Source organism: Garra rufa, chromosome 2 (genome assembly GCF_049309525.1).
Source record: "Garra rufa chromosome 2, GarRuf1.0, whole genome shotgun sequence".
In the NCBI taxonomy this organism is placed as follows: domain Eukaryota; kingdom Metazoa; phylum Chordata; class Actinopteri; order Cypriniformes; family Cyprinidae; genus Garra; species Garra rufa.
In genome coordinates, this window is record NC_133362.1 from 40127733 (window position 1) to 40150213 (window position 22481).

Genomic DNA, 22481 nt, shown 5'->3' on the forward strand with positions numbered 1-22481 from the left:
TAATTACTGCTGCTTGATGATCGCTCTGAATCACAGAGGAGGGCGAGGTCCAATTGAACAGCCTCAGAAGCAACCGAATAAACAGGTAATTAAGTAAACAAACAAACATCTACCACAATACCTTTCATTCAAGGGTTTCCAGAGCTATCAGCACCTGGTGCAAATCGCCATAGCGCATGTGACAACGTTACGGCGTCAGATCAGAGATGGCATTCAAACGCCTACGCTGCAGAATCACTAACCAATTACAATCCAATTAGGCTATTATCTGTGGAGAGCTGGCATGCAGGTTTAGGATGTGGCAGGGAAATGGAGCAGCAAATGTGAGCACCACACTTTTTTTTCTGATGGAGGGAATGCTGGGTAATTCAATCTCTCTGCCGTCTGAAAGCATATAAGCCAGAGATGCATCCTGATTGGAGATAAAGTGGCATGATTGCAGCCAAATTACACACCGACTCAATCACAAAGCGCTACACTCAGAGCATCAGGGGCACATCAGGCCGATATGAGCCTGCGATTAAATCATCAGAATCTGCAGTCGGATCTGCTATCTAAAGCTGAACTTATAACACTGTTTCAGAACAAAGTGTGAAGTGACGTTTACAGTGACAAGTCATCTTGAAAGCCAAAATGCTGCATGAAAGAGACAATCGACAAAGACAAAGTATCTGAGGTTTAATATACACATATATGGATTGAGATTTCATTATGGGCGAAGCCATCCAGTGTATTGTGACAAAATTCTAAAACGTCAATGCTGGCTAACCAATAAAAGTCGTACGCACACAATTATGGTTAAAACGTTAGCTAAGCACTATAGTGAAACGATTTGCGCAGACATAAACATTTAAATTAGTGTTTTTTGAGGCACATTACCTCGAAAAATACGAGTAATCCACTGTTTCCTCATAAGTGATGGGAGTAACAGCATTATAAATAAACAACGTTACTAACGGCATTACTTTTTTCAGTGACAAGTAATCAAAGTAATTACCATTTCCCCCATTACAACGCCATTACAGTTACTGACAATAAAATGTGGCGTTACTATAATTTTCACATTGCATTCTTCTTCTGAGGTAAATTCTGACTTATTTCTCTCAGCGCATCTTCTTCCAGAAATGAAAAGTAGCCGAGATGAACTTGAATGTTCACGTTTGTTTATGGAGGTGATGTGGGCGTTTACCTACATGTCCGCACGTCTCACGTGGATGTTTATAATTTGAAAAGCAGAGCTGTTCGTGGGCGATTACATTAGAGATGAGTTTAGACGGGAAAAACTGGAGCTCACATTGGTATCATACGGATTACTTCATCAGAAAATATTAAAATATTAAAAGTAGTCATTTCAAGCTTTCTATACATATTTCTCATGTCCAAGAGGCACATTTTCGTGGAGATTCAGGTTGTTGTTTTTTTACGTGTCTGTGAAGACAGGCGACGGATAATGAGACGGCAGAGAATGCACCCTGTTTATTTTCTTTATTTTACAAAAGCACATTGTTGCACACATGCTATTTAGCCCCTGGAAGGTGTCTTTCATATTGACCCGCACCAACATTAAAACAGTGTAGATTAGTGTACAATGTTTTATTCATTTACCATATTTAATATTGGGTGCATCCAAGTTATATGACATATTTGAAAGAAAAAAAAACACAATAGTTACTTTCCCTGCTAATTAGTTACTTTTATAATGATAATATAGAATAATTCCATGCAAATGTCAACCTTACCATGAAAAAAATTAAGTTTTTACTATACTGACAGCACAGATGTCAACATTTGGTGGTTGAAATACCCATGTGAGAGCTCTCTTGAAGTTTTTAAAGCATTTTTTTTATGTTTAGTGCATGATTTTCCTTAGTCTGGTAAGTGCTATTTTCAGGCTTGTCACATCCATAACAGTACATATTACAAATATTTAAATATACACATCAAAATTAAAATAAAGTAACAATGATATGTTCTGTGAAGAGCCATCACTTTTCTATTTGTTGGATATTATTGTGTCTGGTTTGTGCATTTTAATTAGCAGAAATCCTACAAAGTATGTAGTATCTCAAAAACAGTGTTATTTTTTGTCACATCCATAATGCATTATTATTTCCCTTTTTTAACATAGTAAACTTGTGCATATGCTCATATTTTTCTCATGTTTAGACTATCAACAAGGGTTTATTAAAATATAAACAGATGGTTCGGTATATTGGTAATATATACATTCTCTAAGCATTTATATGTCACATCCATAACGCAGGATTTGCCCTATAACTAATTATTTTTTTTGAAGTAATGTGCTCAACACCAGTCCTCAGTGGCTCAGATGTTGGGAGAAAATAAAGACCTTTATGTTCAGCCTTACATCCAAACACAGAACACCAGGATTGCTTACAAGACACTGCTGCTCGAGCACGGAGAAAATAAAGGACAATGTACAACCAAAGACAACTAGCTGAGGGCGGAAACTATGGCAATGCAGGACTGTCAGTCAGCGGTCATGGGCGGGGCCTAAACAATGTGATGTCACATTGCTTTAAGAATCATAACCACATGCCTAATGAGACTTATTTGATTTAATGGGGATTAAAAATTAAGGAGTGGGTGGATTTTTATCATTGTAGGGTGGCTGTGTTCACACATTGCCAACACATTTATGTGGATTTATGTCCAAACACCATGCAAAAGTGGGTTTTGCATAATAGGTGTTCTTTAATAATCACCTTAGCAAAACAATCCTTTACTCCTGACTGGAAAAGTATGGTGTTAACCCAGTATGGCCTATATAGAATCACTTCTGCTGCTTGAAAGAGCAAGATACATAGAAAAACCGAGCTGTATTGGGTCGGACTGTCCGTATAGTATCTGTGACTAGACAAAAGACCCAACGGAATGGCCAAGGGTGTCGTTTCCTGACTTTTTTGTGATTAAGTCTCCAGGTAAGAGACAGCTAACTGCAAGCCCATAAATACGTGACGGTCTGTGAAAGTAAACATTTGTCGTTTCGTTTTACAGAATTTTATAGGAGACCTATTATTCCTCTACAAGATGTAATAGACGTCTCAGGTGTCCTCAGAATGTGTCTATGAAGTTTCAGCTCAATATACCCCACAGATCATTTATTATATCATTATTAAAATGCCTATTTTGAGTAGAAGCAGAAACATGCTGTCTCTTTAAATGCAAATGAGCTGCTGCTCCCAGCCCCCTTTTCCAGCATAACACTGTCTCGTGTGTACCTCAGATACTTTACCAAAAGACAATGTGTGGTTTTGATTATCATGCGTTTTAAAGCCCTATAGTTTAAACCTCTGAAATAGCGGTTGCCACATGGCATGTGAGTCTCTTTCATGTCTTATTGCGCTTAAACTGTCAAATACACAAGTTTATTTTAAAAACACACGAGTCACAAAAAAAGTCAGTTATGTGTGTGAAGGTAAACAGCCGGGAAAGAAATCACAATTATATTAGATCTGTGTGGCAGCAGCGTAATATACAGTAAATAAATCAATAAATCCACTGCTCTCTTGTCTCCTCTGAAGCTGGGACTATAAATAGTGTTCTAAGCTTGTCTGTTCAGCCAAAGACAGAACAGTTAACATGCTTTGCTTGATCTTTTGCCATGGCATTAGAACTCAGTGACACCATTGTCACTTGAGTAAACAAAATGGCGGCGCTGTGAGCGGAAACTTGAAGATTAAGGGGCAGTATTATTATAATAAGATCCCCTTCGTTTTTCACATGCTTGCAGAGAAAGGCTTACCAAAACAAAGTTACTGGCTTGTTCTTTTTCACGTTTTCTGGGTTGGTAGATGCACTAAGGATCCGATTATAGTATTTATGCATGGAAAAAGTCAGATTTTCATGATATATCACCTTTAATAAAGTAATAAAAACATGGGGAAAAGCCTGTTGTGCTTTTTATTGGTATATTACATGTAAGATAAAAAGATTAAACGTTCCTGGTCTTATTGTGCATTATCAGTGCACAATATTCGTAAGAAAAAAAAAGTTTCTCTGCATAATCTTTCATCAAAATCTATGCGTTGCTGAAATGCAGTCGCCTATACTATATTTCACCTTCGATCACACACAAAAAAACAACTTGTCTGCATGTCAGAGGCAAGTTACACAGATGAACTGGTCATTACTGTGCCACTAAACCCTTACACAAATAGAACAGCCTCGCAGCAAGCTCACACTCATTAAAATCAGCCACAATCTCACGCTGCCGTTCTCCTCCCTTACCTGTAATGAAAGTAACACATTACAGCCACTTAAGCCTCTCAAATGCAGTTCTTAATTAGCCGGCAAAAACACAAGGCATTTGTCAAACAATAGAGCTGCTTGATTGCCTGTTAAACATTTTTTATTTATTTCCTGAGAACTAGGCTGTCAGACATATTTTTTTAAATGGCACAACAGAACAACATTTGCCGAGTCAATTTAATTAACTTAATTTAATTTAATTTTTTTTAAATGCTGATGAACCTTTGACTGACCACTTAAATTTTATTTAAAAAATAAATAAATAAATAAAACCTGATTAAAATAAACACTGATGTGGTGTATTAGATCCAGACTGAGTACATAACTAAAATTATGGAACCAAATGTGACCCTGGACCACAAAACCAGTCTTAAGTAGCACGGGTGTATTTGTAGGAATAGCCAACAATACATTGTATGGGTCAAAATTAACTATTTTTCTTTTATGCCATAATTATTACTATATTAAGTAAATATCATGCTCCATGAAGATACGCTGTAAATTTCTTACCGTTAATATATAACAACTTAAACTTTGATTAGTAATATGCATTACTAAGAACTTCATTTGGACAACTTTAAAGACGATTTTCTCAGTAATTAGATTTTTTGGCAACTTCAGATTCCAGATTTTCAAATAGTTGTATCTCGGCTAAATATTGTCCTATCCTAACAAACCATACATCAATGGTATAAATCTAAATTTCAAAAAAATTGACCCTTATGAGTCATGACTGGTTTTGTGGTCCAGGGTCACAAATGGTTTTCATAACGTTTGGTTCTGTTGATGATTCTTCAAATGTCTGCTGATGGACCATACTAAAATACTGTTTTCTATTCTGCCACTAAATCTACAGCACAACATAAAAATCATTATGTTTTACTCGAGTTATGAACTTGCGGTCTGAATTGAGTGCGATGAGAGTACTAAAAAAGTACTAAATGAATCATTAATGCAATCGTTAAATGAAATTGGAACCATAAATGCTACATTTTTTATGAATCGTGTAAGAGAACTGCATTGTCCTTTGAAATCTCACACGACAACAAAATTATTCAAAATACTGACAAGAAGGAAGGTCTTGCAGATGTTTTATATGTGGTTATTATCTAGGCAAGTATGCAGTCCCTTCGTTTCTCCTGGACTGTGTCCGTCTGACCAGCATGCTTTGCGTTGTCGATCCTGCTGTGCTTTGTAGTGCGGCCTGCAGCAGGGGTCCTGCAACTCTACACAGCCGCCGGTCAGTGGGATTAAAGTGATGGCTGCCAGCTTCATATAACTACAAAGAGCTCATTAATTTGGCTGCTTTGATCGTAATCATTAAAAATGGATTGCAGGGGTACGTCTCATCTCTCTCCATCATCTACGCCTGCAACTTCAGTAAGAAAGCTGCTGTATCCACCTCTTTCCTCAACACACAAGACTCATACTGGAAGGCCGTTGTCATTTTGCAGAGGTTTGTTGATAAATGTTAGGGCTTAATGATTTTCCCGATGCAGATGAAATTACAAATTCAGTCATACGAATGGAGTTTACAGCAAAACATGGAATGTCACAGAATCAAATCCCAATATGGACTAATGTCTCTGAATAAACTGCAAAAAAACCTGACAATTAAAAGTGTACACTGGTTGTTCTGCATATCTCTGTGTGTTTTCAGTGTCTCTCGCCACTATATGAGGACATGAACACACAAACTTCATATTCAGAGCTGCTCTGAGAGGCACTTATCTACTGAAACCCGTTTCCGCCACGGAATAAGAAATAAAGGTAATGTATAATTTCTTGTGTGTGTGTAATTTAATTAAGGATTCTTATGAAGTTATATAGACTATATTTTTGTAACAATATAAGTCTTTACTGTCACTTTTGATCAATTCAATGCATCCTTATTGAATAAAACTAACTAACCTTCTGAACTTGTCTCTCATTTTCTCCAGGTCGTCTCGGGTTCGGCCCATCTCTGCCTGCATGTAATGTCGACTGGTTTCGAACTCCGTCTCCATCGCCTCCATCTTATGAGTGGTCTGGGAGAGCCGGCGACGGAGGTCTTCATTTTGCTGCTGCAGGATCCTGCAAAATAAGTGAGAGCAATGAAAAATGCATCACTGACATGAGAAACCGTTTGTCAAATTGAGTTCACAGTAGCGGTAAAGGCCAACAATCTAGAGCATTCTCATGTATTTCAATGTTCATTTTACTATGCTAGCATAAAAGACTCTTTGATATGAACACTGACGTCTGTTCATCAGCCCTATCACCTTGACGTTCCTGGGAAAGCATTTACGCACACATTCCTGATGCGCATCTGTGAAAGCTCACATTTCCTCTCAACACATATAGTATTCTTATAATAGATCTCTTTTCCATGCGTGGTATCATTTTACAGCTCATGTTCTGAACGGAAATGTAATGAAGAAATGGTTGTGGTAATATGTGAATATGCGTTAAAGAAAAGGCTGTCTCTGCCACAGCAGCATCTCTTTCGTGTGCGTATTTAGATTTATAAAAAAGTATGTGCATTGCACTAGGTTTGACATCAATGAAGCTAAAAGGCATAATGTGGCATGTGTCAGAACCAATTGCATCATGCATGATTCATATGTGCTACTTTAATGACTATTTTATGCTGTTTTTTTTTAACCTCAGCAACATCACCCATTCACTGTGGCGTTTTATTTTGAACTGTTTTTCAATAAATAATTTCACTTAAGCTTTGAAGCTAATCCCTGAAGTCTCTTGTTTGTGCACATTCGTGCTATCTGAACCTTTAGGTTAAATCCTATTTCCAATGAGCGCTCAGAGAAAATTGTTTTCTGTTGAACAAGATGTTATGTATTAACAACTTTGAAGGAGTCTGATTAATTTTATATGTGCCAGGTAAATAATTAAATAATGCATGTCATTGTTCAGCCGCTTTTTGTTAGGAGTATTAATACAAAACATCAGCTGTAATTTCAAGTCCATATTATATAAATATAATACAGTGTGTGTGTATGTGTATATATATATATATATATATATATATATATATATATATATATATATATATATATATATATATATATAAATGTGTGTGTGTGTGTGTGTGTGTGTGTGTGTGTGTGTGTACATACATACATATACATCCCTTTTGCTCAATATAATGTTAAAATAAAATAAAAAATTAAAAAATATGTTAATATACCTATTAAGGACAAATCAAATGTGTTCAATGCCAGTACTGGAAAATAAAATAAAATGAAATAAAATAAAATAAAATAAAATAATATACCTATTAGAAACAACACAATTTTTTTAAAGGCCAGTACTAGAGCTGAAAAAAAAAAACAATAAATAAAATAAAATAAAAAATAAAATAAAGTCATAATATACCTGATAAAACAACATAAATGTGTTCTAAAGGCCAGCACTAGAGCTGAAAATAAAATAATAAAAATAAAATAAAATACCTATTTGAATATACATCAACAGATAATTTAAAAACCTTTGCTGATTTGATCTTGTATACTGCTATATGCACTGATCTATACATTTTTCATAAATGTGACCCTGGACCACAAAACCAGTCATAAGGTTAAATTTGACAAAACTGAGATGTATACATCATATGAAAGCTCAATAAATAAGCTTTCTATTGATGTATGGTTTGTTAGGATAGGACAATATTTGGCCGAGATACATCTATTTGAAATCAGAAATCTGAGGATGCAAAAAAATCAAAAAGACTGAGAAAATCACTTTTAAAGTTGTCCAAATTAGGTTCTTAACAATGCATATTACAAGTCAAAAATTACATTTTGATATGTTTACAGTAGGAATTTTACAAAAAAATCTTCATGGAACATGAACTTTACTTAATTTCTTAATGATTTTTGGCATAAAAGAAAAATCAAAAATTTTGACCCATGCAATGTATTTTTGGCTATTGCTACAAATATACCCCAGCGACTTAAGACTGGTTTTGTGGTCCAGGGTCACAAATAACAATGTGGCTACATGCATATTCCTTACATTACAGAAAAAAAGAAGGATCAGTTATATATTTTATGTACATGTTAAACCTATATGACACATTTATGATAAATGTCCTCGTTTCTCAAAACAAAAGTTAATTGGGACTATGTATGTACTTATATAATGTGTCATCTTTCCAACCATGCCAAGGCGGCACTGTCGATTCAGAAAGAACAACAGTGCAAAGCTAAGTGGATGGCCAGTAAACAAAACACCCTATAGACTCTATTATAGGACTGGAGGTGCACCTCAGCAATGTGAGCTTTCACAGCCTACATCCAAGACACAGGAAGAAAGTGTCAAACACATAATGATGCCTCAGCCTACACCCCGGCCAAGACTCCTGAAAGCTGCCAATTACTCCAAAGAAAACCACATCCACAAAACTTTCAAGCAACCTGAATGTGATGAAATAGGGACGGTCTCCAAACCTGATGCACAGACAACCACATTTGTGCAAAACACTGAATGAATTTGAACCCGATGATTAAAAGGCTCTCTGCAGTACAGCATTAGGCTAAATGTTGTGCCTACTGAGAGCAAGTTAAGTGTTAGTCATGCAGGTGTGCGAATGTGTGATCAGGAGGTTCAGGGGCAGTGTGTGTGAGAAAGAAGAGCAGCTGGCTCTGCACTGAGCTGAACGGACATCTGCAGTGATGCTGAACACATCTGCTGGGTACCAGCAGTCACACTTTGCCACCTTATCACTACATACCCACACAAATACCATGCTTACACTTCTCATTTGGTGTGTTTATTGTTAAATATATGGTGTACAGGTGGGATTCCTCGATTCAATTCAAGTACTTCATTTAAAGGGGTCCGATTATGCTTTTTCACTTTTTGAATTTTAGCCAGTGTGTGGTGTGCATGTTTGGGCATAAAAAAACATCTACAAAGTTACAAATCTCAAAGTCCACTCCAAAGGGAGATATTTCGTTTTTTTAAAAATCCCTTTTCAAAAACTACAATGAAAGGCTCCTTTGGACTACAGCGTTTGTTTTCCGGATGCTATGACGTTACAACGCTGTCCATTAGAATATCATTCAAATAAATCCCGCCTATGGAAATTCGAATCGTTGGCGCATGGGGAGGGACGAGGTGGGGCATTTGCCTAACTTTAGCTATGTAGCATGGACAGCCACTTTTGGGATGCTTCAGCGAGCCGCAGCATTGACTAAAGCAGGGGTTCTCAAACTATCTGGAGATAGGGACCCCTCATAGGGCAGAAAAAATTCCAAGGACCCCCTCATAACCGCAACACAAATGTAATAGCTAAATCACGTGCGTGCGTGCGTGTGAACGATGGGAAAGGGTTGAGCAAGTAAAAATGAACTGCAAGAACACAGTGGAACACAATGTAAATAGTGCAAAAGGCTTTTTATAGGTATAGTCCTAAAATGCAATGAAAATGCACTGATGCAAGAACAGGCAATAAACAGAGAATCAAACTTTTTTGGAATCACTTCATGTGTTAGGAAAATATATGTTTAACTGGTGTGTGTGTGTGTGTGTGTGTGTGTGGGGTGGGGTGGGGGTGGGGGGGTGGTACAAGTAAAAATTAACCCTGCAGCAACACAGTGGAACACAGTGAAAATAGTGCAAAAGGATTTTTGATAAGGATAATATAGTGCTAAAATACAAAATACAATGACAATGCACAAATGCAGTAATAGGCAATAAACAGAGTATATGTTTACCCAGTTTAACAATTAACTGCAGTAACACAATGGAACACAATACACAAAAAATAGTGCAACATCACCTTTTTGATTAATCAAATAGTGTGAACAAACAAACAAATAAATCACAGGCCAAGTGCTTCATGTACTCTTAAACAGAGTGAATCAAATTCAGTGGTGGGAGGGAAAAAAAGATGACACTAATGCATATCCTTAAACAGAAAGAGATGCATATGTAGGCCTACCCTTAAGAAGATGGTGTGTAACTAATGAGATGGGTGTGGCTGTCTCTCACTACATAGTTTGTCCAGTCTTGGCGTGATGGATGATAAGCAGACTCTAAGATCATTCTCCACATGGAGACGAGCTCTGTACTTTGTCTTCATTGCAGTCAAAGTTGAGAAAGATGACTCGCATAAGTAAGTGGTAGGGAATGGGAGCAAAATCTGCATGCCCTGTGCTGTTAGTTCAGGATACTCACGTGAGAGGGAGGGCCAAAAGTCTGCATGGCTCACCTGCTGGAAATTGCCTTCAAAGACTAGATAAGTCCACCAACTCTTCCTCTGCTTTACTAGAGAGGCTACATGTTGCTGATGGAGCAAACGGATCTCTCACCCAGTCCCAAGCATCCGTGTTTACATCCGTGAAGTAGGAAGTGAAGTGCTTGCTGAGTGCAGTGAGGTGAGAAGTGGCTACGTCTCTCACTACAGCCACCGGCATGTTGTTTGCGTTGAGGTAATCAGTGAGTTGAGGGAACATGTCGGTCGCTCCATCTCCAAGTCTTCTTCTCCATAGCTCAGCTTTCTTCATGAATGCTGTGATTTTGTCGCTAACGTCAAGGATGGATGCATAGCGTCCTTGAATGGAGAGGTTGAGGCTATTGAGAATGTTGAATACATCCACCAGATAGGCCGACTTGGCAACATACTCGGGGTCGGAAAAAAACTCGGCGATGTCGGGTTTTTCCGTTCTCAGAAACTCTGACATCTCGCTGCGTAGCTCGAACACCCGCTGAAGCACCTTCCCACGGGAGAGCCACCTCACTTCAGAATGGTAAAGAAGTGTGTCATGGCCTGCATCCAACTCCCGACAAAGTTGCCCAAACAAACGCGACTGCAATGCCCTCGACTTAACAAAATTAACTGCAGTCACAGCTGTGCTCAACACAAAGTGCTGGTTCCATACAGATTTCACCATACAGATTTCACTCTGGGGTTTACTGCCTTTATCCGAGCGATAAGACCACTCTTTCTGCCCGTCATTGCTGCTGCCCCATCAGTACAAACGGCCACACATTTCCTCCAACTCAGCCCATGAAACTCAATGAACTCATTTAGGATCTTGAAAATCTCCTCGCCCGTTGTCATGCCAGGGACCTCTTTGCAGAACAAGAAGTCTTCTAGAATTGTTCCATCCCACGGATAGCGGACAAGAGCGATTAGCTGTGCTGCGCTGGCCACATCAGTAGATTCGTCCAGCTGAAGGGAAAATTCACAGCAACGAAGTCTCTCCACAAGTTGTGATAGGATGTCATCGGCCAGGTCACCAATCCTCCACCTCACGGTGTCATCGGAGAGGGGTATGCTTTTTAATTTATTTGCTGCCTCTGTCCCAAGCATTATCTCGCACATATCGACTGCTGCTGGGAGGATCAGCTCTTGTGCGATTGTATGAGGCTTCTTGCACTGCACTATTCGCTGGGCTACTAAAAAAGAAGCCTTCTGAGCTTTCTCAGATGTTGTGGCCAAATTAGTCAGTTTTGTTCGCTGGTGGTGATACCCTTCGCTTTTTCGGACGAAAAATTCCTTCGGTTTATCCATATACTCCGGGTGCTTGGTTATGAGGTGGCGCTTCAGCTTAGCCGGTTTCATCGATTCATTTGCTAAGACCTGAAGACACACAACGCACATCGGCTTCCCACCGCTGTTCTCAATAAATCCATACACAATATAATTTTCATCGTACTTCCTCACTTTGCTGTTTGTTTGTTTGGGATTATCAATACTTGACCTTTTTAAATATTTATCCATTGTGGATTCTTCTCAGTATAGTATAGTAACGTTAGGTTAGCGTTTTCAGAGTGCTTTGACAGATTGACGTAATGTAACAACAAAGTTTCTATTGGTCCAGAATTAAAGCGGGGGGAGTGCTGAACATAATCCGCCGTTTTAATTGGCTTTCATTTATTAGCTTGAGACGTGAATTCATTCATTATCTCGAGACGTGAAGTTAAAGTCTGAGGGAAATGTTTTGGCAGATTGATACGGTGACGCATTGCTGTCACACACTTATTTTTTTCCCACTCAGCTATGTGGTTATAACCAGATCTTTTCTCGTAAAAATGACATATTTTCTCGTTAAAATTACATCTTTTCTCGTAAAAACAACAATTTTCTTGTTAAAACGACATCTTTTTTCGTAATAACGACATATTGTGTCATAAAAATGATCTGATGTTCCTGTTATAAACATTATGTGAGCGAGCTAATTGTTTAGCTAAGCGTTGTTAGCATTATGTGAGCGAGCTTCGCCACAGTCCTGACCTAAAGGAGGATGCACACATATAGAAATACACTGTTTTAATAATTTTAATGTAATTGTTTCAATTGTAGCGGCATGTTTATTAGGATTAACCTCCAATCTGCCCTCAGACCCAGAGGATTTAAGATGATCAGATCAAAACTATTTCTTACTCTAAGCTTGGAATATTGGATGAAAGTTTGATCTTACAGAAAATTTAGGCCTAAATAGTATCAGAAATAAAGAAAAATGACGCACGTTTGATCGTGTTATGATGATGATGATTTCGTTCTGTTATTATAAATTATAATATATATATTTTTTTTTTTTCATGAAAAGAGTGCTTATGTTATGCTTTAATATTTGTGCAACTTTTCAACTCAGCCTGTCTACTGTCTATCCCATCATGCAGAATAAATGTTCGTCTGATGTACCGCTCTGCAAATTAGTCACAGTAACGTTTCTTTGCAAGTCTCATATATAAATCGCAACACTGCACTTCTCAGGTCGGCGGTACCAGCGCGATTCTTTACATTGTGATTACAGAGCAAAGAAATATAAATGTCTGCTTTATTTTATGTACTTTCACAATAACAACAAAACGTTACAAATTGCCTTTGTAAAAATACAGGGTGCGCTCTTGCAATTTATGTCTCTATGCAGTTTGAAAGGTCTACTTTAATAAGGAATCAAAAACAAAATTGTGTTTATTTAATAAGTATAAATCCAACAAGAGGTAGTGTACAGTCTTTCCCGTGTGAGTTCATTATCTGTAACCTATTGTGCTTACACTCAGAGCCAGCGCAGCATATTTCCACAGTAGGCTATAATCCAGATGAAAAAACGGATTCATGGCTTGATTCAGCTAAATATAAAATTTAATAAGATATAATAAATAATGTATAATTTGTATATAATCATACTAAGTATCAAGGCCGCCCAGGCATGTTAAATTAATATTCAAGCAATAAGCTCACGTGTCGAGCTTTTCGTTTTTCCGTTTCTCAAACAAAATGAAATAATAATAATAATAGTATAATTTATACTGTAGGGATGGACATTTAATGAAACTCAAATGTAAATATTCTAATATTTTGAGATACTGGATTTTTGACTTTCATAAGCTGTAAGCTCTAATCATCAAAATTAAAACAAAAAAACGTTAGAAATGTTTTACTTTGCATGGAATGAATCTGGAATATTTGAAAGTTTCAGTTTTTGCACCTGTATATGCGACGCACAGCAAATGCTGCTCCACACAAACTTTTATCATTTACATGTGTGCAGTGTCTCAAACTTCATCTCTGCATATTGCTGTGAGTTTCGGTTTATTATAACGTTTATCTAGGAACGCAACATTCAACATTTAATCAGATTTGTTAGGTAAATCATTTAGAACACTACACAAACAGGAGAATAGATCAATATCCTTTTAAAAAATATAACCGTTCACCGCAATTTAAAAAAAAAAAAAAGTTTAAACACCATTTCCTAACTACTCGCGATACAACGACACGCGATAAAAGGTATCATTTTAGTCCTAAGTAATCGCGACGACAATGACTTATAATCTCAGATACTGATTATGAGCTTTACTTAATGTTAAAAGTGTCTAATGTGAGTTTGAATATCATATTGCATGACCTTTATAGCCATACTGAACGCAATAGCAGATAGTTTACCTCAGAATTTTCTAAACATTCATGATTACTTGACAGATTTTTCGGGGGGAATTTCCATTTGCATCTGTCTTGCATTTCCAAGCATCAGTCTTTTCGATAAACAGATTTGATTGACAAAGGGAAGTCTAGAACTATACAGTGCTGACTCATGGGATCTATATTTCAGTGATTCAGAGTAATAATGTAACTAATCTGTACAAGTTTTCATTTACATAATATATACTTTTTAATGATACACAGTATAAAACTGAATCAAGAGACTAGATTCACAATTCAATTTGACTTAAATGTATGAGTGTAGATTTCCAGTAAACTACAGCAATAAAAACAGCATTAGAGTAGGTCAAATTTACCTTTGCATAGCAATTATTTAGGCACACAGATTTCGCATTGGATTCAATAGTGTTAAACTTTGAACTTGAATATGCCATGCTGACCAACATACTGTAAAGCTGCTTTGTTTACAAGGGACCTTTGAGAAAGCAGTACTTAATGCATCTCTACACCACTGGATCTTCTTTGGCTAATTTAATCAGTTTAATTCATTTCCTTCAGTCAGTTCCATGTATCCATTTCAGTAAACTAATTCAAAACTCTGATTCATTTGTGTCATAATTGTCTCAGTATGTCATTTTAATACACTGATACTTTTTATAAAAAGTATATCTTGCCAAAGTTTATGAAGATGTACTGGTAGCATGTCTGTATAAAATTAACAATAATTAAAAACCAGATTTTGTGCTACATTTTTTTACTTTAACATTAACCTACTTGATGTTATCCTCTGTCTCTACATTAAAGTATCATGAAAAGAAATTAAGACCTATCAAATAGATGAAAACAATACCGAGATATAATTTAATTCAGCTTTACTCATGCTAGCACTTGTTTAAAAGTAATCTGGCAGCATCTTCTATCAAATTCATTTGCTTAATTGCACAAAGAACATCACAAAACTTGATAGCAGTAATTTTTATGGAAACAAGGGGTCAATAAGCCACGCAGCTAATTACAACTTCAAGTCTTACAATTAAACCTGTTCTCATAACAATTCTATCAAGTGCTTAAAACAAAATGAAGAATCTTATCAGGACCAGCGCATCAGGACAGGCATCTTCCCATTCTTTTCTCCTCTTCTTATCGCTAGGGCTTCTCTAGTTGCCCTTTGACTGAAAATTATTTGACTAAAAAATCGTATCAGTTTCATGTCATTGAAATTATGGCACCCCCCCATAGTCCAAAATGGATTTTTTAAAATAACGCAAGTCTTTCATAGGTTTTCTGCTACATATTTCAGTAAGAGACATCATTTTTGTTATATTAAGCCATACAAGTCTTAATACCTCAGGGTTCACTTTAAAGGTTCTTTAGATTAGAACCACATTATCCTGAAGAACTGTTTTATGCTGAAATGGTCCTTTGGTAGTTTAGAGTTCTTTATTCCTGCCTTTTTGAAATTCAAATATGTAACTGTCAAAGCCACCTAAGACTCTAAACACAACTTTTTAAAATGTAACTTTGATGTTGTAAATGGTTTCCTAAGTGTGAGCCACTCTGTTCACTTCAGGATTCTTGTCGTAAATAGTAACAGAGGTGACAGAGATAATGAATTTATGATCTATATTGTTAGATTTTATTAATTATTACTATGCATTAACATACCTAATCTCAAGAATATTTAAGTTATCCCATGACTTCCTATCACTTTTTCCTTTTTACATCATGAACGGCTTACATACTGTACATTTTTGAAACTTTTAGACTTCATAACTGTTTTCACAAACAAATGGAAGAGACACACTGTAACTCTAAACTCAATTGACCCTTCGCAAACAGCTTGATTGACAGGCATTCTGACCAATCATAACACTATATCCGCCATTCTGTATAAATCAACTTTGGTGGACTTGAACTTGAAAAACTGAGTATTGACACATTGCGTTTTTCCGCATTTGAAATAAAGTCATTTGAAATTCATGTTTTTTTGTTTTTTCATGTTTTAAGAAGAAAAGATGATCGGTTCACTTGTCAATTGATCTAAAAAAAAGCAATACACATTAAGGGTATTTATTCTTTGAATTTCTTAAATGACAACATTTTTAAGCTGAGACCTTGTTTCATACCAGAAGTAACCTGCTCTGTCTTGTCTGTCGGCGTGTTGTCAGTTTCAATTGTGTATTTCTACCCAGATGCTGTCACATCCTACAACCTCATCATCTGAAAAGAGAAACTGTTACAATACATGCATAATGAAGCTATTTCACTAGAACTTTCATCTAATTTCTGACTCTATTTTGTGTTTTACTTATTTATGTACTTGTTCATGTTCAATGTCAATAGTCATTAATAACATGCTCAGCTTCTAACTATCATTTTTAATACAATTTAAAGAAGTTCATGTCTTTCTTCAGTTGTAAAGAAATGTTTGAGGAAAACATTTCAGGATTTTTCTCCATATAGTGGACTTCTATGGTGCCCCTAGTTTGAACTTCCAAAATGCAGTTTAAATGTGGCTTCAAATGATGCCAAATGCGGTTGTAAATGATCCCAGTTAAGGAAGAAGGGTCTTATCTAGCAAAATGAACGTTGTTTTTTTGTGTGTGCTTTTTTTTTATTTTTTATTATTACAATTTATATACTTTTTAACTTTAAACGCTCATCTTTCTCTGCCTATACTCTTTTTTTTCCGGTTCAAAGCAGTTAGGGTATGTCGAAAAACTCTCATCTTATTTTCTCCCTCAACTTCAAAAATCATTTCAAAATCATCCTACATCACTGCAGAAGTACTGACCCAGTGTTTGCAAAGTGAACATGCAAAGAAGATCAAACACCCTTAACAAAAAAGGTAAAATAGCAATGTAGGACAATTTTAAAGTTAAGGGAGAAAATTAGATGGGAGTTTTTCGACATACCCTAGCTGTATTGAGTTCAAGCAGAGCAAGACAAGATGATTGAGGTTAAAAAGTATATAAATTGTAATTTAACTGATCGTTTCACTGGATAAGACCCTTCTTCCTCGGCTGGAAAAGCTTTCAACTGCATTTGGGATTGTTTGAAGCTGCATTTAAATGGCATTTTGTAAGTTCAAACTCGGGCACCATAGAAGTCCACTATATAGAGAAAGATTCTGAAATGTTTTCCTCAAAAAATATAATTTATTTACTACTGAAGAAAGAAAGACATGAACATCTTGGATGACAAGGGGGTGAGTACATTATCTGTAATTTTTTGTACTGGAAGTGGTTTTAGTGAGGGACAGTGTTGGCAATAGAAGAGAAACTGTTGCTGTCCATTTATGTGTTAAAACCAAGAGTGCCGCACGAGTCTCGAAAAGTGAAGCCAAAAGTTTTCGATCGCCCCCCGGTGGCTGGCTGCAGTATAGATCATAAACCCCGCCCTCTCCATGTAATCTAATGGGACATGAGCCAAACTAAATTAGCGAATTACACTTCAAATATTTTTTTTCCAAAGATGGTTTCCATCATGTGAGGTAGTTCTTATAATGCTGATTCATGTTCAGGTGTTAATTTTTCTAATAAGTTCGCTTTTAGGTAGTTATTTGATGCTATAAAAACGGGGTGTGGTGTCATGATTGTGATCGTGCGATTGGGTCTGCGAGAGTTTGGGTGGGACTTTGATACCGCGGCTCCGCCTCACGACACTACTGCGCAGACTCTGGCTCCAAACGAAGCTCTACTGCGCAGACTCTGGCTCCAAACGAAGCTCTACTGCGCAGACTCTGGCTCCAAACGAATCTCTACTGCGCAGACTCTGGCTCCAAACGAATCTCTACTGCGCAGACTCTTGCTCCAAACGAAGCTCTACTGCGCAGACTCTGGCTCCAAACGAAGCTCTACTGCGCAGACTCTGGCTCCAAACGAAGCTCTACTGCGCAGACTCTGGCTCCAAACGAATCTCTACTGCGCAGACTCTGGCTCCAAACGAAGCTCTACTGCGCAGACTCTGGCTCCAAACGAATCTCTACTGCGCAGACTCTGGCTCCAAACGAAGCTCTACTGCGCAGACTCTGGCTCCAAACGAATCTCTACTGCGCAGACTCTGGCTCCAAACGAAGCTCTACTGCGCAGACTCTGGCTCCAAACGAAGCTCTACTGCGCAGACTCTTGCTCCAAACGAAGCTCTACTGCGCAGACTCTGGCTCCAAACGGATCTCTACTGCGCAGACTCTGGCTCCAAACGAAGCTCTACTGCGCAGACTCTGGCTCCAAACAAAGCTCTACTGCGCAGACTCTGGCTCCAAACGAATCTCTACTGCGCAGACTCTGGCTCCAAACGAAGCTCTACTGCGCAGACTCTGGCTCCAAACGAAGCTCTACTGCGCAGACTCTGGCTCCAAACGAAGCTCTACTGCGCAGACTCTGGCTCCAAACGAAGCTCTACTGCGCAGACTCTGGCTCCAAACCAAGCTCTACTGCGCAGACTCTGGCTCCAAACGAAGCTCTACTGCGCAGACTCTGGCTCCAAACGAAGCTCTACTGCGCAGACTCTGGCTCCAAACGAAGCTCTACTGCGCAGACTCTGGCTCCAAACAAATCTCTACTGCGCAGACTCTGGCTCCAAACGAATCTCTACTGCGCAGACTCTGGCTCCAAACGAAGCTCTACTGCGCAGACTCTGGCTCCAAACGCAGACTCTGGCTCCAAACGAATCTCTACTGCGCAGACTCTGGCTCCAAACGAAGCTCTACTGCGCAGACTCTGGCTCCAAACGAAGCTCTACTGCGCAGACTCTGGCTCCAAACGAAGCTCTACTGCGCAGACTCTGGCTCCAAACGAAGCTCTACTGCGCAGACTCTGGCTCCAAACAAATCTCTACTGCGCAGACTCTGGCTCCAAACGAATCTCTACTGCGCAGACTCTGGCTCCAAACGAAGCTCTACTGCGCAGACTCTGGCTCCAAACGAAGCTCTACTGCGCAGACTCTGGCTCCAAACGAATCTCTACTGCGCAGACTCTGGCTCCAAACGAAGCTCTACTGCGCAGACTCTGGCTCCAAACGAAGCTCTACTGCGCAGACTCTGGCTCCAAACGAATCTCTACTGCGCAGACTCTGGCTCCAAACGAAGCTCTACTGCGCAGACTCTGGCTCCAAACGAATCTCTACTGCGCAGACTCTGGCTCCAAACGAAGCTCTACTGCGCAGACTCTGGCTCCAAACGAAGCTCTACTGCGCAGACTCTGGCTCCAAACCAAGCTCTACTGCGCAGACTCTGGCTCCAAACCAAGCTCTACTGCGCAGACTCTGGCTCCAAACGAAGCTCTACTGCGCAGACTCTGGCTCCAAACGAAGCTCTACTGCGCAGACTCTGGCTCCAAACGAAGCTCTACTGCGCAGACTCTGGCTCCAAACGAAGCTCTACTGCGCAGACTCTGGCTCCAAACAAATCTCTACTGCGCAGACTCTGGCTCCAAACGAATCTCTACTGCGCAGACTCTGGCTCCAAACGAAGCTCTACTGCGCAGACTCTGGCTCCAAACGAAGCTCTACTGCGCAGACTCTGGCTCCAAACGAATCTCTACTGCGCAGACTCTGGCTCCATATGTCGTCATTTCCCCCAAGATGGCAGCGGCCATATTGAGATGTTTTGGCTTTACTTTTCTATAGTAGAATGTGGTGACGTGTCATCCATCTTTTTTTACAGTCTATGCTTAAAACACCAAATCTTTTTAACCAAATCAATTATTAATCAATTATTTCAACCAAATCTTTTACTATGTTTTCATGTGCAAAGCTATTCACAACAAATCAAACAAATATGCATATTTACCATTGCTTTCAAAATGTAAAATAACACAGCAACAGTTCTTGGTCTGTTCTGAGTCAGACATCACAACCTGCGGTTCACCTAGCGAGGGAGTCATCTGAGGGCATTCAATGAATTAGTGAGAAGCCTGATTGATTCAGTTCATGATTCAGACCAGTGACTCCTACATTCAATTCTGTCTAATTTGCAAACCAATTTTAAGGATTAATTAAAAAGAATTGAGCAAGTGCCAGTACGCAAGGACAGTAAATTGCTATGCATATTTGTTTTTGCATGAGCTTAGTGTTTACAATGTAACAGAAACGAAAATATTCGGCCAAAACAGCACAAAGAATGATTTTTTGGTTTCTAAATAGTTTTAAAGGGTCAAAATCATTGTTGGTTAATTAGCACTTTGCAATGTCTATTTAGTGCACACAATATTCACAACAGGTGCAGTATGTCACAAAAGTGAGTACACCCCTCACATTTCAGCAACCATTTTAGTATAGGGACAATACTATAGAAATGAAACTTATTTTAGAGTAGTCAATGTGCAGCTTGTATAGCAGTATAGATTTACTGGCCTCTGAAAATTACTCAATAAACAGCCATTTTTGTCAAAATAGCTGGCAACAAAAGTGAGTAAGTGATCATCCTAAGTGATAACAGCAGTTTGTTGTTTAACCATGCAAAGCCACATGTCATATTCATCATGTTTATGTTATTGTCTGCTTGACAGGACTATACAAAGTTGTGTATCTTGTATTAGAGCAGTTAAAATTAGGTGATTCTCTCATACTGAGAACTGGATATGCAACATGGCCTCTATGCAAAGAACTCTCTGAGGATTTGAGAATTAGAATTGTTGCTCTCCGCAAAGATGACCAAAGCTATTAGAGGTTCAGTAACACCCTGAAACCGAGTTACACCACAGTGGTCAGGGTCATACAGAGGTTTTCCAAGATGGGTTCCATTCGAAACAGGCCTTGCAAGGGTCAATCAACAAAGTTGAGCACTCGTTCTGTGCATCAGGTGCAGAACCTGGCTTCATAAAACAGATGCATGAGTGCTGCCAGCATTGCTTTAAAGGTTGCAGAAGTAGAAGGTCAGCTTGTCAGTGCTCAGACCATACGCCGCACACTGCAACAAGTCGGTTTGCATAGGCGTCGTCCCAGAAGGAAACCTCATCTGAAGCTGGCTCACAAGAAAGCCCACAAACAGTTTGCTGAAGACAACCTGTCCAAGAGCATGAATTACTGGAACCATGTCCTGTGGTCTGATGAGACTATAAGATAAACTTGTTTGGCTCAGATGGTGTCTAGCATGTGTAGCGATGTCCTGGTGAGGAGTACTAAGAAAATTGTGTCTTGCCTACAGTCAAGCATGCTGGTGGTAGCATCATGGTCTGGGGCTGCATGAGTGCTGCTGGTACTGGGGAGCTGTAGTTCATTGAGGGAAACATGGATTCCATTATGTACTGTAAATTCTGAAGCAGAACATGATTCCTTTCCTCAGAAACTAGGCAGAATGGCAGTTTTCCACCATGATAACGACCCCAAACACACCACCAAGATGACAACTGCCTTGCTGAGGAAGCTGAAGGTGAAGGTGATGGGGTGGCCAAGTATGTCTCCAGACCTGAACCCTATTAAGCACCTGTGGGGCATCCTCAAGCGTAAGGTGGAGAAGCACCATGTGTCTAACGTCCAGCAGGTCTGTGAGGATGATTAAGGCAGTGCCAGACAACAATGGTGCTAACACAATTTATTGACACTTTAGACAAGTTCACTTAGGGTGTACTTACTTACTATAATATTGTCCTTTGAGAAGATATACTAACATGGTTGCTGAAATGTGAGGGGTGTACTCACTTTTGTGACATACTGTAAGTATGTTCAGTTACCCAACTTCATTTTAAGTTTTCAGCTAAGTGAAAACTTACATTTTCAGTTTCGGGTGTTTGCATTACTAGAAGATAATATTTTTTTTAAAAAAGAAAAAAAAAAAAAAAAAAGAGTCATTTTTGAAATGGTTAAATGTTTCTGGGAACAGAGAGAAAAGAGGTAACACAACAAGTGGTGGCAAAAAAGGGCCCCTGTTGCAAGTCTCTGTCACTGTGTCATCAGACAAGGCGTGATAACAGACAGACTGCTGGGAATCGAATTCCACACAGCAGCGATATAACACATGAATGAAGGATTGTAACATCCAACAGCTCACAGACATCAAATCGCTCATTGACAGGCTCCTGAGAATCCTAAGAATATGCAACACCTTTTCCTTTTCCAGTTTCTTTTACAGTTCAGAGCGAAGGAAGCACAGAGAATGGCACTCGAAACACACGTCCAGACCGATACTCATACACCTGCCAACGTGACACCGCTGAAAGCAACAGCAAAGCAGAGAACCAGGAACATCAATGATTCATGCTATAGACCTAGATGGGGACAGGGGTTTTAAGCTATAAATACACCAATGTAACTCTTTTTAGTGGCAAATCGCCTGTTCGCAGTCACATGTACACAGCACAAATGGAGCAAA

At 38.7% G+C, this 22481-nt stretch overlaps 1 protein-coding gene across 2 annotated transcripts in view; it reads right to left on the minus strand.

The window, feature by feature from the left end:
- The window catches only part of tjap1 (tight junction associated protein 1 (peripheral)), a 168628-nt gene that overhangs the window by 46008 nt on the left and 100139 nt on the right, over nucleotides 1-22481 (minus strand). For both annotated transcript variants that reach the window (XM_073835197.1, XM_073835195.1), the window contains exon 6: nucleotides 6184-6345. In XM_073835197.1, coding sequence (XP_073691298.1) covers nucleotides 6184-6345 — 162 coding nt within the window. The remainder of the gene's footprint in view (nucleotides 1-6183; nucleotides 6346-22481) is intronic.